Source organism: Mytilus edulis, chromosome 5, assembly GCF_963676685.1.
Source record: "Mytilus edulis chromosome 5, xbMytEdul2.2, whole genome shotgun sequence".
NCBI lineage: Eukaryota > Metazoa > Mollusca > Bivalvia > Mytilida > Mytilidae > Mytilus > Mytilus edulis.
In genome coordinates, this window is record NC_092348.1 from 19,386,846 (window position 1) to 19,403,617 (window position 16,772).

Here is a 16,772-nt window from a genome sequence, read left to right on the forward strand (position 1 = left end):
TGTTGGAGAGTGGTCATTGTTGAAAATGCATATATATATCCAGGTGATCGAAATGGGAGAGATCGGCGCCAAAAATGCGTCCTTTTGCGCCACAACTCTTTTCTCCAATGCTACATTTGCGCCACCTTTTTTAAAATTACACAGTATCATTTGCGCAAAAAATAAAACATACGATTGTACAAATCAGAAGTAAAAATACTTCCCTCCTCTTTTATTCGGACTTGGAACCGGCAGTTTACACGGCAAATATTTCCTTTTCTAAAACAAACTTTCTGCTGCTGTTGCATGGGTCTTTCCCAATTTAATGTATGCAGTAGCTTGTAACTTCTATTGTCCAAAAACACAAACATTGAAGGATGAAATGCATAAAACAGTTTATAATGATTCCTGTGGAATGTTTATGCTCCATTACTGGCACGTCTTGCGTAGATGAATAGTTTCATCCAATACGGATGGTGGGAACAAAGCACTGTGTTGACTATCGACATATTTGGCTAACACATAATCGGCAAAAGCTTCACTTTTCTTCTCTTTTGGCATATCTTGTAATAAATATTCAGCAAAGCAATACATTTTCATTTCTCTCTGTACATAGACTGGCTAATGCATTTCAGATCATTTCTCTCCAGATGCTCATCTTCATGGTGAAATATCTCCGAACAAATGATAATTTTTAAGCCAAAAATAAGAATAAATATTAATCATTAATATTTCTGATAGATATGTGTACAGGTAAATTGGAGCAAATGTTCCGATTAATGGCGCAATTGATACATTTTGAAAACAAAATTTAGCACAAATGATACCCCTGGAAACAGTAATTGGCGCAAAAGGACTTCTGCCATCGATATAGCCTTTAGTAACATCTAGTTTTTTTACCGACCGATTTTCAAACTACAGATTATACAAATTTCTTATATTTTATAATGCTTATAAAGGGAAAACATATTACAATGCAAAATGAAGCTTCTTACTTAGTGCCTCAATGTATAATGCACACCCGTCCACAAGCAGTAAATTATACTGAATTGTACTGTGAACTAGCATGATCCTTTTAAGTAGCAGCAAAATATTTTAACTTAAAAAATCATGAAAATCAGGCTCTTAAAATATAAATGATACATGATCATGCATCAACAAGAAAACGAGCTGAGCTGGCGAACACGTATAATAGCTAGGCCATCGAGCACGAATACCCACATCCGCCAAAAGTTATTCATTGATTGTACCTATCATAGATAAGAAAATAGAAACTTTTGGAGAACAAATTTTTATTTAGTAGATACATTTGCTAGAATTATAACTCGGTCAAGACACACATGTTAATGCTGAACATGTTAGGCAGGTAAGTCTAGATGACGAACATGCTTCAGCCGACAGTGAGACAAAGGTCGAAAATTATATACAAGCACTTTGTAATCAATATTCTCTTTCGTTTTTTTTTTATCAAAGCAAACCATTTTAAGACATCGGCAGAGGTCACCTAGACACAGTTTTTACAGTTTTCAGTTGTGAATTCATGGAAGGGGAGCGTAGAAGGAGCACGCTCTCCCTTTGTCTTTGACGGGAAAGTATATAATTTTTAGCATAAAATTGACCCGAAATAGTTTGCTTCTTTATATTCGGTTGTAATGCTTCAGTTTTATGGCATTACGCCCTCTTTCAAAACACCTCGATCAGTCACTGATTTTACCTTTTCAGACCGTCCAACAATAGTAGTGAAAGAAAGACGCAGTTTAGTGCAATCAGTATATGACTGAAATATATACTTATCCTAAAATATCGGGGTGATGATATGTTATATTGATAGTGTCAGATCGTTATCAATTCCCGCGTAATTCGTATCTTAGAAACTTAAATATGAAATCCATATCAAAACAACATGCATCGCATAAAGTCAAACAAGTAAGATATAACACGAGATATACTATGTATACAACGATTTTTCTGTTTTTGTTATTGCTGAATTGTTGTGACTCCCTTTACCGTCAGTCTAATATTGTGTTCCAAAGCAACGGTTACAGCAATGTTTTACTGGCAATCCACGACAGTGTTACTGATGAAACAATACTAGATAAAATCAAGGTAAGTCTAATGAGTAGAACTCTTTTTTTTCTGCACGTCTTGCCGAAGTCTCGTTCTATATAATTTTTTACTACCAATACAAATTGGTTCGTAATTTGGCTTATACACTTTCGTTTGTTTTTCACTTACTACTTGACTAATGTATAGTTGTAGTTTCGAAATTGTGCAAGAGGCGATGCTGCTTACCAAATCACAGGGCCGTTAAGCACAGAGATAAAAAAATTAAAAAAAATGGTGAGCACCGCTAATTCCATCGGAAGGTCTACATTGGTGACACTTGTTGTGTTACTCTTGTCTACGAAAGAACGTTGCTAAGCCAAATTCGACAAAAAAGGCACCTAGCAGGTTGTTAGATATATTTGTCTAATCCTAGGACATGGCCGACTTCATAAACCCTGAAATATTACGTTATGTGAAAGATTACTAGTAGTTAAAACATGAATTCTAAGGACAAAAGATACAGATAACTATTAGAAACAACACAATTCAATAACAAATACAGCTCGAAATGAAAAAGAGAAACAGTAGCAACAAAACTAGCGGTAAACTTAGATGCTCCTGAAAGGTATCAGTTTTTGCACTATTAGTAGAACCGATCGTGTTGTTCAAAGTCAAGTAGAATTCAGGTGACAAGTCGCGTGTTTGGACGCCACGATCTAGTTCGAGAACGGGATTGTGGCTATGTTACATCTCATCAGATTTATAACATTTGATTTCAATAGAAAAACAAAAGGATTGGTCACAAGTTACCTCATCTTTCAAATTGTTGTATATGGTTATAAAATGTATTCAAGATAGCGTTCTATACCTTTTGGATATTTAATCTGTCTTATCAATAAAATTGAGAAAGGAAATGGTGAATATGTCAAAGCGACAACCACCCGACCATAGAGCAAACAACAGCCGAAGGCAACCAATGGGTCTTCAATGTAGCGAGAATTCCCGCACCCGTAGGTGTCCTTCAGCTGGCCCCTAAAATATGCATAATAGTACAGTGATAATGGACGCCATACTAAACTCCGAATTATACACAAGAAACTAAAATTTAAAATCATACAAGACTAACAAAGGCCAGAGGCTCATGACTTGGGACAGGCGCAAAATTGTCTTATCAACCCTACCAATGCTTAATAATTTCCTTGTAGGATGCATTTACTAAAGCATCAACCACCTTACACACAGCAACCAAGAAGAGAGCTTATTTTAAGGAGATTGTTATACTGGTTCCAAACAGTTGGAAGGACGGTCCAGGTATTACACCAGCAGCCGCAGGACAGACTTTGCAATATGCGGACATAATTGTTTCAGCACCACTACCTACACATAGAAACTTTCCTTATACCCGATCGTACGCAGCGTGTGGTCATTCTGGAATCCATATTCAGATGCTGACAGATGTATTTCTCCATCCTTCAAAGCCTCCCGTCAAGTTGTCTCCGGGTTAGTATATAAACTCATCATATATAGATACCAGGATTAAATTTTGTATTTACGCCAGACGCGCGTTTCGTCTACAAAAGACTCATCAGCGACGCTCAAATCCAAAAAAGTTAAAAAGGCCAAATAAAGCACGTAGTTGAAGAGCATTGAAGACCAAAATTCTAAAACGTTTTGCCAAAACAGCTAAGGAAATTACAGTTTTAAAGTGAGTCTATTTGAAAAGAGAACAAACGTTGAAATTCACTGAATATGTGCGTATAACAATCCGTAGTACACTTTTTAAAAATTTCATTGAAAAAAGTAAAAATAATGAACTCCGAGGAAAATTCAAAACGGAAAAGCCCCAATCAAATGGAAAAAGTCAATTTAAGCCCAAACGCAACAAACGAATGAAAAAGAAATGTCATATTCCTGACTTGGTACAGACATTTTTGTATGTAGCATATGGTGGATTATATCTAGCTAAACCTCTCACGTGTATGAAAGTCGTATATAATCCCATTATGACAACGTTGTGTTAACAAAACAAACTGACATAATAGGTAAAAATTTCAAAGAAGGGATACAGCAGTCAACATTGTGTTGTAATCTTAATCTTTTTAAAAACAAACAAATATGTAACGAAGAAACACAAAAAGGCACAGAGACAAAGCACTCCAGCAAAAAAAGGACAAGACCACAAAAACTCAACCACAGCACAACAACACAACCACTGGATGTATAAGTACAGATCCACGTCAAATGGATAGAAGCAGTATTCATAATGTCTTTGTCGATTGTGATTTATTTCAATACTGAACTATAACATTTATAGATATCTTACAAAAAACTGACCGTATCTTTTGTATTAGACGGTGGTTGCTGCGTAAAATTATATCTGTCTTTCTTTTGAATACTAAAATGTCTGACAAGATTCATTTGACATTGTGCTTAATTTCGATGGTTCATTGAACTTTATTGTCAGTAATTATGCCAACTTGACAGCTACGATTGGTGTACTATATATAGTTTATTCAACGTAGTGTCCTCAACAAACAGACAAACAAACATGTAGCCCTTTATCCTTAATTGCAGCAAAAAATCTGTGTTATGTTTGTGAGTGTTAACTCCATGTAACTTTAGACACTAGTGTAACATCACACCATAAAAACAAACTGTAAAAACTGTAAAAACTGTTGGAAATGGTTAGACTGATCATATTTGTACGAATCCCAAAAACAACTTACAAATGTATATAAAGACAAAATACACTAAGTACCATTCTAAGTTACTGCATGCTAGTCCAAAGCCAAATACAGATACAATGTATAACTCGTGGTCCACAAAACTTCAGTATCAATTTGTATACATCCAACGGAAAAGTATATATAAAGTCTTTTAGGCAACCATACCACATTTTATTATCTTTATATTTAGCTGTCAGAAAAAATAGTTGGAGATATATTTTTCGGAAGTGTGATTCAATATGAAATACATGTAGAGGAAAAAAATAAGTCCAATTTGATTAAACATCAATAGATTTAAATATCATGCACTTTATATACCATTACAGAAAAGTTTATTGTCCACGAATGGGGTACATTCAGATGGGGAGTTTTCAATGAATATCCTAATCCTGGTGAAAATGAATTTTACTATTCTACTATGTTCGGCAGAGCTGATCCCATTCGGTGCTGTATCGGACTACTAGGAAGAGCAATGGCTAGATTTCCTAATGGGAGTATGAGCGTTTCTGCATGCAACTTTGTCAAGGGACCATTAGACCCCATTACAGGCCTTGTTGATCAAAGATGTAAATATATACCATACCCGTACCACAATAGAGGATTTGAATCAATGATGGATCATCAGTGGATTAAAGAGGTGAGGATACATCATTATCACACTGATATTCAAAACTGTGATAATAGACCCAAAATACATAAAAGTTTAACATCTGAAAGTATTAAATGTCATTTATTGTTGGTTGTAGGACGTCCGGTGACGGTCCTGTGTCAAATATTTAAACATGCACAAAAAGGTATACCATGCAGATTAATTCAAAACGATGTTTTTAAATGAAAAAAAACTTCTTATCTTGATACTGCACATATAATACAACGTTACATGCAGCTGAAAGAAACCTCATACGTTTCCACTGAAAATATTGTACATGTGATTGTAATGACAATTGAAGATTTCATAATAATCGTTGTCAAGGATTTGATTTCCATAAAAATCCATGTCTTGTCTGTTCATCATAGTCTTTAGAAAATGGTATTTCGTTTTATATATTATACTTTTCTATTTTAACTCATTCAGATAACACATTTTTGTGATGACCATACGGATTACAAACATAATAAGTATGGACATAATAGCGAAGCTCCAAACATGCAAAATAGACTGTGTGGTCATCGTAGTACAATGACTGTAATCGAAGGCACAGAAGACTTCCGAAATGGTCTGAACCAACCACAGAGTATTTCTAACCTAGTTCCAACATTCAAGATAGTAAAGGCAGCGAGAACAAAGAGAGCTTCAATTTACCTGGTAATTTAAGTTTCTTCTTAAAATTGAATCACACAGAAACAGCAGGGATACGGGACGTCGTACAGTAAAAATAATTTCAGATAAGAAAACATATACTTTCATACATAATAGAATGATATTATCATACAAAAATGTCATAATCATTATTATTGATAGTAAGTAATTGTTTTTCTAAAACTGACTAAAGAAAAGGCTCGAAATTTGGAGGAATGATTACACCTTAGTTTTTGTTATGGAACTATATTTGAATATTATAACATATTTCTGATTTCAAACTGAACAAACTGGTAAATACTTTAGCACGACCACATATTGGATATTCGAATGTAAAATGTTTAACGACTTTGACTTCCCACGAGGGTTTCATACAGTCGGTATTTGAATGTATAACATGCATTTCTTGTTGAATAGGATGATGACACATTGAGATCAAATCAGCTGGCAGACCATGTCATTTCTATGCTCCCATCCAACACACTTGTTCTACTCAGACATCCAAACAAACATACGGGACATCATCTCACAAAAAGAGCGGTCAAATATGGTGACCAGAAAATCATATTGAGTAAAGGAGCCAAGCATAACACATTATCAGCATTGACTATGAAGGTGACTATCTTTTAGCCAAGCAAACTAATATTATTTGTTGAAGGAAAGTAGTCCACGAAAAAAAGAATATATATATAAAGTTCCACTCAAACAAAACAATACTTAGAAACAGCCCACGTCAAATGACCGTGTTCCAGAAGTAAGACTCGATTGAGGGTCGACGAATTTTCAATTCTGTAATTTTGGCTACATCATTGAAAAACCTGTAAAATCATTTAAGAACAGGACTCTGAATTGGCAAATGTGATATCCGTATAGTTCTAAGTTTAACAGATCAATTATTCACAATCTATTTTTTGTAATTTATTTCGTTAGACCTAGAAATATACAGTTCTAGGTATAAGTAAACTGAGGTTTGGCTAGCCACTAAACAAGGTTCAACCGACCATAATTGTTTTTAAATGTCCTGTACCAAGTTAGGAATATGGCAGTTGTTATCTATATAGTAGTTCGCTTCTATGTATATTGCAGTGTCGTTTTATTGCAATTCAGTGTTTCTGTTTTTTCGTTGTTTCCCTCTTAAAGTTGATGGGTGTCACTCGATTTTAGTTTGTAACCCGGATTTGGTATCTCTCAATCGATTTATGACCTTTGATCAGCGGTAAACTACTGTTGACTTTATTTAATATTCTAATACGATTAAAGTTTAGTCGAAACACATATTTTGTTATTTCCAAACTCTTGGTTATGCGACATTATTTGAATCTACCTGAAGCCAAAATCCGTCGGATAAATTCATCTACAAAACCCAAAGTACGAGTCGACAGACCAATGGGGACAAGGAAATAATCTTATTAATCAAAGAACTGAAGTACTGAAAATCGGATGACCGCAAGTTCTTGTGAATGGCCAAAAGCACATGTCACAGAAAAAGATCACATCTCTATACCTGAAAAAGAGGTTAATGTACAGAGATTTATTTTTTTCTGAGACAAGTTCGTGCGTAGATGATGAGTTAATGACAGGAAATTCAGCCGCACCGTAATAACTATCATATTGTAGTGATACAAATCAGTATACCTGGGACTATTATACTAATATAATATTAGTCCCAGAGTATACACTGGTTTGTTGTTATATATTATACATTATATTATATATCATTCTATTCTGCTATTCTAATAATAGTGCAGTACAAGTGCATGGTGAACACTCTTTTGTCAAAAAAAGATTTTTCTAAAAGATTGAATATGAGAAGTCAGTCATATTTCCCCGCAAACAATAACAAAGTTACCGGTCCTTGCCGGGAGTGTCGCAAAACAATCTTGAGATATTCTTCCGCAAGCTTTAACACAAATTTTCGGTACGTGTGCATATATTATTATATCTAACGACAACAAAATTTCATATTATTAATTTGTGTTTAAAAAAAATAATTATAGGAGTGAGTATTCATTGAAAAATGAGGTAAAAACATGCGATAAGTAATGTTATTTTGTACTAGATAATGTCCGCGGATCTATAATTCTCAAATATCGGTTGAAAACCCAAAACGAATTTGCATAATGGAAATATAGGCGATAGCAATACATCGGAATGACCTCAAGGTCATCACGATGTAAAAATCACATCTTGCAATCGTTTAATACGAGTTACCTTGTGACAGTTACAAGGTGTGTTAAAGACTTTAAGCAATAGTATGTCGGATTTCTAAACAATTTGGTGTAGGCTGGCAAATCCGAGTTTTTCAAGTTTTTAAAAGTAAGCAAGACCTTTATGCAACAACTCCCAATTTAAATGGAAGTAAAATCATGTTTTGTCTTTCAGGTGCAAATCGTCTTGTCTGTGGTTATACATTTCAATCTGAATCAGTGCAAAATTTTATTAAAACATCAGAAAGTGAATACAATATCAATTTGTCCCCCAAACCAACAAATAACCTTTTAATCAACTATGTAATTTATGGGTTTATATGAATAAATGGACTACAAATCTGTTTATGTATATTATAATATTCCGATTCTCAAGTCACATTATTTATGGTTTCACCAGCTTTCTGATTTCGACCATCTGAGTGCAGATTCTCATGAATGTGAGTGAATGCAACTTTTTTTGAAATTGCATGGTATATATGTTTGTATCTTTTGTTATTACAGTCTTTGAAAACAACATCAAGTGCAGATCATATGATAGTCATAACTTGTAATAATACTACGATTAACAACCAACATTTGAGGAAATCTAATATTTACTTTGTAGAAAATGGATGTAAGTATAAACTTCACTATGAAAGTCATATTCAGGTTTTCAGAATTTCTTGAATTTTTCCTATCAAATCACTTGCATTTTTATACAAATTCATATGTGTTTCTTTCCAAAGGTTACTAAATTATTACGACTTTACGTTTAATCAAAATATCCGCAAAGTTTTATTTAACATGGTCTCACGAAATTATATATAGTACTATTCGTGTTAAATGAAAGTTTCACGAAATTATATATAGTACTATTCGTGTAAAATGAATGAAGATATTTGGATCAAAATGTATATTTTTTTATACCCCACCTACGGTAGAAGAGGAGCATTATGTGTTCTGGTTTGTGGCTCCGTCCGTCTGTTCGTTTGTTCGTCTGTCCGTCCGTCCCGCTTCAGGTTAAAAGAAATTGTCAAGGTAGTTTTTGATGAAGTTGAAGTCCAATCAACTTGAAACTTAGTACACCTGTTCCCCATGATATGATCTTTCTAATTTTAATTCCAAATTAAAGTTTTGACCCAAATATCACGGTCCAATGAACATGGAAAATGATAATGCGAGTGGGGCATCCGTGTACTATGGACGCATTCTTGTTTTAAATGTATTACACATATGGGTGATCAATTACACGGGAAATTACTATTCTCTTACAATATATTTTCTTTAAACATTACATTGAATAACGTTTTTTTAAAAAGCGAATTGAATAAATTGTGTATGAGCGAAAATAACCTGTGTTATATTCATTATTCCTACATGCGATAACGGTTTCAAAATGCATACAAAAAAGTCATGTGCACTAGTTTTATTAACTAGACATTCGTTTTTTTTTTATGTTTGTCTATTCTATGTCAATTTTATACAGTGTCTTTAAGGATGCAATTATATTTCAAACCTTATATATTCCGAGATTATTATACTATTTATTCATTTATCATATATGACTGGTATAACCATCCTAATTCACGATATAACTACGAAAGTGTTCTGTGGTTTATTATAAGCCTGGTACCTTTGATAACTATTTAATGTCGAAATATACATTGTATTGTTTTTTTGTGTATTTCTCTGTCCTTAATGTTCTTGTATTTATTTGTACTGTAGTCTGTCATGTTATGTTGTAATTTTAGTGTTATATTTAACAATGCCATAAAAGCGCGAGGTTTGGCTAGTCACAAAACCAGGTTCAACCCACAATTTTTCTTAAAATGTCAAATACCAAGTCAGGAACATGGCTATTGTTATCTTTCAGTTCGTTTCTGTGTGTTTTGTATTGTCGTTTGTTTTTGTTGCACTTCAGTGTTTCGATCTATTGTTTCGTTGTTTTCCTCTTTATATATATAGTTGATGTGTTTCCCTCGGTTTTAGTTTGTAATCCAGATTTGTTTTCCGTCTCAATCGATTTATGACTTTCGAACAGCGGTATACTACTGTTGTCTTTATTTATGTTGTCAGGTCCAGAAAGGTCAAACAAACCATACACTTCCTTACACGAGTTGACACATTTCATTCACGATTACGAACAAGGACCAGTATACGTAAGTAATTTATATTCGCAATTCATCATTTTTACCTCTGACACTAATAAAAGCACAGTTTTACAAAACACGGGAGTCCCGCATACTATCAATGTGTGCCAGTCATCGCTTTACCACCCAATTTGGCTGTGAAGAAGTTTTTAAAAATATTATATTGTAGCTAATTACACTTTTAAAAAAAAGCATTGCATTTTGTTTATGATTTTCTTCGCATCGCGATAACCTTGTCATGCAGATTAGATTCACTTGCGCCGTGAGTCACGGATGTTGTGGAATATTGGGAAATATAAGACCAAACGGTTATTGGTCGGCCAATCGAAATGTCGTAGATACTATTTTAAAGTACTTTAATACTTTCGCGATGTGATATACGAATAATGGTTGATGTTCCTATGAAAATGAAATAGCTAAAATCATTATGAAAAAAAAGAGAAATGACGAGGCAACACATTAAATTCCAAGAAACCCCTCTTTTAATGCATACCGGAGTCAATGCTTAGTTTTTTTTATATATATATAATTGTATTAGAAAAATTGTAGGAGTATGTCATTCAAGTACTGGTACTTTGATACACCCTTTGGTTATTTGTTAAAAACTTTATACTCTTGGCTTTGTAAATTTATTACTCGCAAATCATTCAAGTTGGATAAAGCCTATAGGCTAAGAGAATCTCGAAATAACCAACTAACTTTAAAAAATCATAAGGAATTTATATGATTATACTTGTTAAAAATTATATATAGTACACTTAAAAAGATTCTTCTCTGAAGCAATGAGGCAAATTTAGAACAAACTTGAATCATCACAAGTGTGTTTATATTCAATGCTTTATCCAATTTCCACTCAGATTGCCTCCGGGCGAAAAGATGGTTCCGCTGTTATGCATAATTTAATGCCAGGAAAGCGATTCAGGCGATACCAATCCTAAAATACTCAGAAATAACCATTTAGAAATTCCTGAAGTATTCATTTTTTTTCTCAATCTGATTAAAATTCAGACTTTATTTAACTTGCATGCTCGTACATATATAAGTGTAACGAAATCAGAGAACTAAATTGTTTGCATGTGAATAGAAAATTGTTTCTGATCATTATCATTTCAGCTTTACCATCAAGACTTTTCCCTAAAAGAAGACAGAATTTTTCAAGATTCTTTTATAGTTGATGAATATCTTACTGGAGTTTTGTCGATTCGCGTTTCCTATGACACGAATCCGGCACCTCAGTTAAAACTGAGAGATCCAACCGGGAAAATAAGGAATGCTATAGATGTCGATGGCAAATTGAACGTGCTGCATTTCACAGTCGACTCTCCGGAGGTACGAATTTTGTGTCTAAAATGATGATTTTACTGTATTAAAATTAGATGATGTGGCTAGATTGCCAATTAGACAACAGTCCACAAAAGTTTTAACGACTTGTATGTAAACATCTTGTTTTTTTCATGAGTTCAATTTTGTTCAACCAAAACTGTGTCAACTGAAAAGAAGACTTCTTCCTAAAATAATTTTATCCAAGGATGATTATAGAAAAGTCAACTATGACCATGATAAAAAATATGTTATTGATAAAAGTGTTCTACATGTATTTTTTGTTTTGAATACTGAATAATGACCCATCCGTGAAAAATATGTAAACTCATTCTAGAAAGGCAAGTGGGTGATTACTGTGTCAACAACGCACTTAACTGGACAAAATATTAATATCAACGTGGCTGCATCCTCAAATATTGCAAACATTCGGCAACCAATCACCCTTTCTGCCAAAGCTGTACAACAAACTTACCAAGATGTGCACAGAATAGCCGTGTTTGCAGATGTTAGACTAGGCCATCACCCTGTGGTTGGGCTTAAAGTTACAGCCATATCACAATTAGATGGAAGAGTATACAAAACAGACTTATATGATAATGGTTCTGGTATGTCCAAATCGTTATGCATACTTTATTTTTATGTTGTTGTTTAGTATTACTTGTTTCGTTTTTTAGATTGATTACATATAAAAATTCACACTTCCAGACATCTTTCAGGGAATTGTACTATTCTCATTATACACGTCTGTGTGTTATCACTCGTATCTGGATGTCTTAAAAAAAGATTATTAACAGCTTACTTTATGCTAATGGCTTTTGCTCTTTACTGAATTCCGTACGATTGCAAAAAAAAAGATTTTGGAATAGATTTTCCAACAGGAACAGATATTATGACATTGTTTTTATAACAAAGTTTCCATGGGAACAAATATATGTTGACAGGTCTCTAGTGGATAGTTGCCTCGTGGCTCCTTATTTCTTTTTGTTTTGTTTGTTTCATTACTTTCCTCGATTGTAAAGTTCTCGGTGAGGAATAGCCAGTTTCCAATAATAGTCCTTTTATTGAAAAAAACCCACAGAAATTATAACCAGTGAGACAACTATCAACCATAGCAGATCACAAAGTTTTAATATCAATAATGTTCCAATGTAAGGTAGTTATGCTCATTATTTTTTTTCATTTTCCACAGGGGCAGATATACAGACAGGAGATGGTATTTATTCCAGATTCCTACCTTATCACAAGAATGCTAATGGATTGAAAATACAGGTGTCTGATCCCTTCGGAAATGGCCACATTCTGAATAATTCGCTTGTGCACAATGAAGATGAGATTGGTAATATTTGTACAATTCTTTTGTTATTTCATTCCAAAAAGTATAACAATCTTAGTCCAATTATTATTTACATATGAACAGATGAGACATGAAGTTTAACACCAAAACGACACAAAAACGAAAAGACAGTATAATTTTGAAAACTTGAAAACAGTATACAAATAATCATATACAAAACAGCAATATTTTTTATCTGTTCTACAAGTATGAATAACATTATAATCTTCATATATAAGTAAGATAATCATTGCATAGGCTAAATTAAAGCATAGTTCAAGATACCCCAAATTCATCGATGACAGCATTACATTTGTACCATATTTTGAACACACAAATCCACATGAAAACTAGCAAACGAAACAGATTAGAAACTGGGCGCTCTGGGCCCAGTTGTTCAAAAGTGTCGTTAGCCTTAAAGATGATTAAGGCTAACGAGTCGTTAAATCTTAACTAAGTCGTTAGCTAACATATGCCTTGAAATGTGTTGTTCAAATTTTTTTAACGATCATTATTTTTTCCCCGTATACTATGTTTAAATACTTTCATGTTTAATCCTATGCTAGTTATCCGTATTTTTTTATTTTTGCGTTCAGGACCTTCGGATAATCTGAGCGTGTAAAGAATTAGTCTCGTCCACACTGTTATGAAAACTATTCTAATTTTTTGTTCGATAATCATGTTGCTTATTTACACATATTTACTTTTAGACCTTGAGGAAAGATACGAATCTATAAAAATGCCTTTGAAACACGGTATAAGTCGAGAAACTATGATTTCACCGGACATAAGTATACCAGCTGGCAATATCAACAGAACTAGAATACCTCCAGCAAGAATACACGACTTGAAATCACGTGGTATGAACAATGACAATCTTATTACACTCACCTTTACAGCTACTGGTAACGATCTTGACCACGGGAGAGGTATGTTTATGTAATACAAACTAGAAAACTATAATGACCCTGCAAATAGGACATAAAATACATAAACGACAACCATTGAATTAGAGGCTCATGACTAGGGACTGTTACCAATTTGAGCACCAGTTTGAGAGTACTCGCAGGTAATTAAGAGATAGTTTAAAGTCAAAAAGCATGTATCCAAGACTAAAATATCAATGAGTACACATCCAATTGATTTATTACAAAGACTTCTTAAATAATAAAGAAAAAGATGATCTTGTGCACTGCCGAACTACAAGTATTGAAATAATTTTGTTTCAAGCACCACTGAATATGGGATTACTTTTTCGAAATGCCATTGTGAAGCATCAAAATGAACGTTGTCATGGCATTCGAAAGGAGTTGAGGATTTTCGTTTTAATTGTTTATTTGCACCACGACATGTAATTTTCAAACATGTTCTCTTGTTTTGTTTACTCTTTTATATATCTTTTAATAGCCTTTTATTTTTCATATTGGCCGACCTTGCGAGTGCTGTATAGTGACAATCATCTTTCATATTGGCTGTGCTACTCTTTTTGTGAATTTTTTTAAATGCATAATAAGAATTTCAATCCACGTGAAATTCACATGAAATTTTTTACGCGATTTTGAGGTGAATCTTACGTGATATTGTCACGTTAATTTCATGCGAGATTCATGTGAATTTCATACAAAATTCGTGTGAAATTCACGTGTGAAAATTATGCGTGTGTAAGGAAAGCAAATTATATAAAGAATAAATCAACAAATTAGTGTATGGACATTTTTGAGAAAAAACCAGAACTTGATATTGAGTATAATTATGTATCCGCATATACTAACTTTTTTGCATTAAATTAAACAAATATTTGATTTTCATTGACAGTGAACCATTACGAAATTCTGTATGCACATACAAGCCAGGAAATATTCAGCAGCAGACAATCATTGGATTCCCTCAAACGTGTACCACAGTCCGCTGTAATGATTGGCTCTCTAAATTTGCCACGCTCATCAGGACAACAAGAGGTGTTCCGAATCAATGCCACAAGACTGGCGCCAAACCAGAACTCATTTGCTTTTGTTATTGTTCCCGTGGATGGAGAAGGTAACAAAGGAGATATGTCCAATCTTGTTACAGCTGGATCTCGAATTCACTGAAATAAATAGAGTCACATCCATTGTTTTGTTCTGTAAATAAAATTGAATTTATATGTATATAGAATTGGGCAATCTTTAATTGTGACGCGATACTTTTAAAACATTATAATTTTTGAAGACTTTTCGTCATAACTGATCACCTAATATTGATTGATTAATGTTGGTTGTGAAACATCCAGTGGGGAGTGTGTCAAAGAGACAGCAACCCGACCAAAGAGCAGAAAACCTAAATGTAGAGGTCAAAAGAGAACTTTGGCAATAATAAATAAGTTCTGTTTTAAGATATCTGGTACGAACTTCGCGGATCTCGTTGATTTAATGAAAGTTTAAATGTGCACAATCAAGGCACATTGAACTGTTACAGTAGACTGATATAAAAAGAAGATACATTCAACTTTAATTGCTTATAAAAAGTGCAGAGCAAATTGAATATCTGGAAGATAGCAGTATACAAATATTGAATTGCGAATCTAATCAGCTTCTTTATAGAATTTGCCTTCCTTATGTTTTAATTTCAGTACCACTTATGAACCATGCACGTCTTGTGAGTTTTTACAACCACCGGTCGATACCACTGCTGTTGGACGCTTTTAAGTCCACAGATTATCACCAGCCAAAACTCAGCGCTCGTCTGGTGACATGAAATATCACTGATGCGTTCATTTCCCGTAAACCTTAAGCCTGTTATCTTTGATGAGTTTATACAACAACTGTTTCGATACCACTGCTAGTGGACGTTAATTCGTATCGGAAGATATCACCAGTCCAAGTGCCAGTCCTCATGTAGATACATGATATATCACTGATGCTATAATTTCCCGTAAATCGTTACCATGCATTGTATGATATAAAAAAGAAGATGTGGTATGATTGCCAATGAGACAGCTCTCCACAAGAGACCAAAATGACACGGAAATTAACAACTATAGGTCACCGTACGGCCTTCAACAATGAGCAAAGCCCATACCGCATAATCAGATATAAAAAGTCCCGAAATGACAAAGTAAAACAATTCAAAGAAGAAAACTAACGGCCTTATTTATGTACAAAAAATGAATATTGTTTTCTCATTGTTGAAGACCATATACGGTTGCCTATTATTGCTTACATCCACTTCATTTGAACTTTTTGTGTTATTGGCAATCATTCCACATTTCCTTATCTTTATATATTTTTGATGAGTTCGTACAACCAATGATTCGATAAACTGTTTAATTCGTCTCGAGATTATCACTGGCCAAAATTCAAACCTCCTCTGCAATCAAGAAATATCACTGATGATTCATTTCTCGTAAATTATAAGCCTTGTATCTGATGAATTTATCCAACCACTGGTTGGGTACCACTGTTTGTTATCTCATATATCTGGTGAGCCAGTTGGTTTGATTCGAGTGTCATTTGTGAGTTGTGTGTAGACGGACGAGACGAACGTCTCAAGTATTAGTACAATATATTGTACGACACCCCCCCCCCCCCCCCCCCAATTATCCAATTCTTGCAGACGGAATCATACGTTGAATGTCAACCTCTACATGCTCATGTATGAATTTGTAAAAATATTTACATGGCAATAAGTTAACTTTAAAATATGGCCAAATGTTTTGTCTGGTGGATGTGGGACCACTACGTTTCTTGG

The 16,772-nt window shown here is 33.9% G+C and overlaps 1 protein-coding gene across 1 annotated transcript; it reads left to right on the forward strand.

Moving 5' to 3' along the window:
- The first annotated feature begins 1,895 nt into the window (after positions 1 to 1,895).
- Positions 1,896 to 15,157, forward strand: LOC139524977 (calcium-activated chloride channel regulator 1-like). The gene is made up of 13 exons (XM_071320150.1): positions 1,896 to 2,085; positions 3,231 to 3,529; positions 4,807 to 4,886; positions 5,078 to 5,388; positions 5,827 to 6,057; positions 6,469 to 6,666; positions 8,763 to 8,874; positions 10,317 to 10,399; positions 11,504 to 11,719; positions 12,048 to 12,318; positions 12,903 to 13,049; positions 13,757 to 13,975; positions 14,862 to 15,157. Exons 1-13 carry the CDS (start codon positions 1,930 to 1,932, stop codon positions 15,134 to 15,136), a joined length of 2,598 nt encoding a protein of 865 aa, XP_071176251.1. The 5' UTR covers positions 1,896 to 1,929; the 3' UTR covers positions 15,137 to 15,157.
- The last annotated feature ends 1,615 nt before the right edge of the window (positions 15,158 to 16,772 follow it).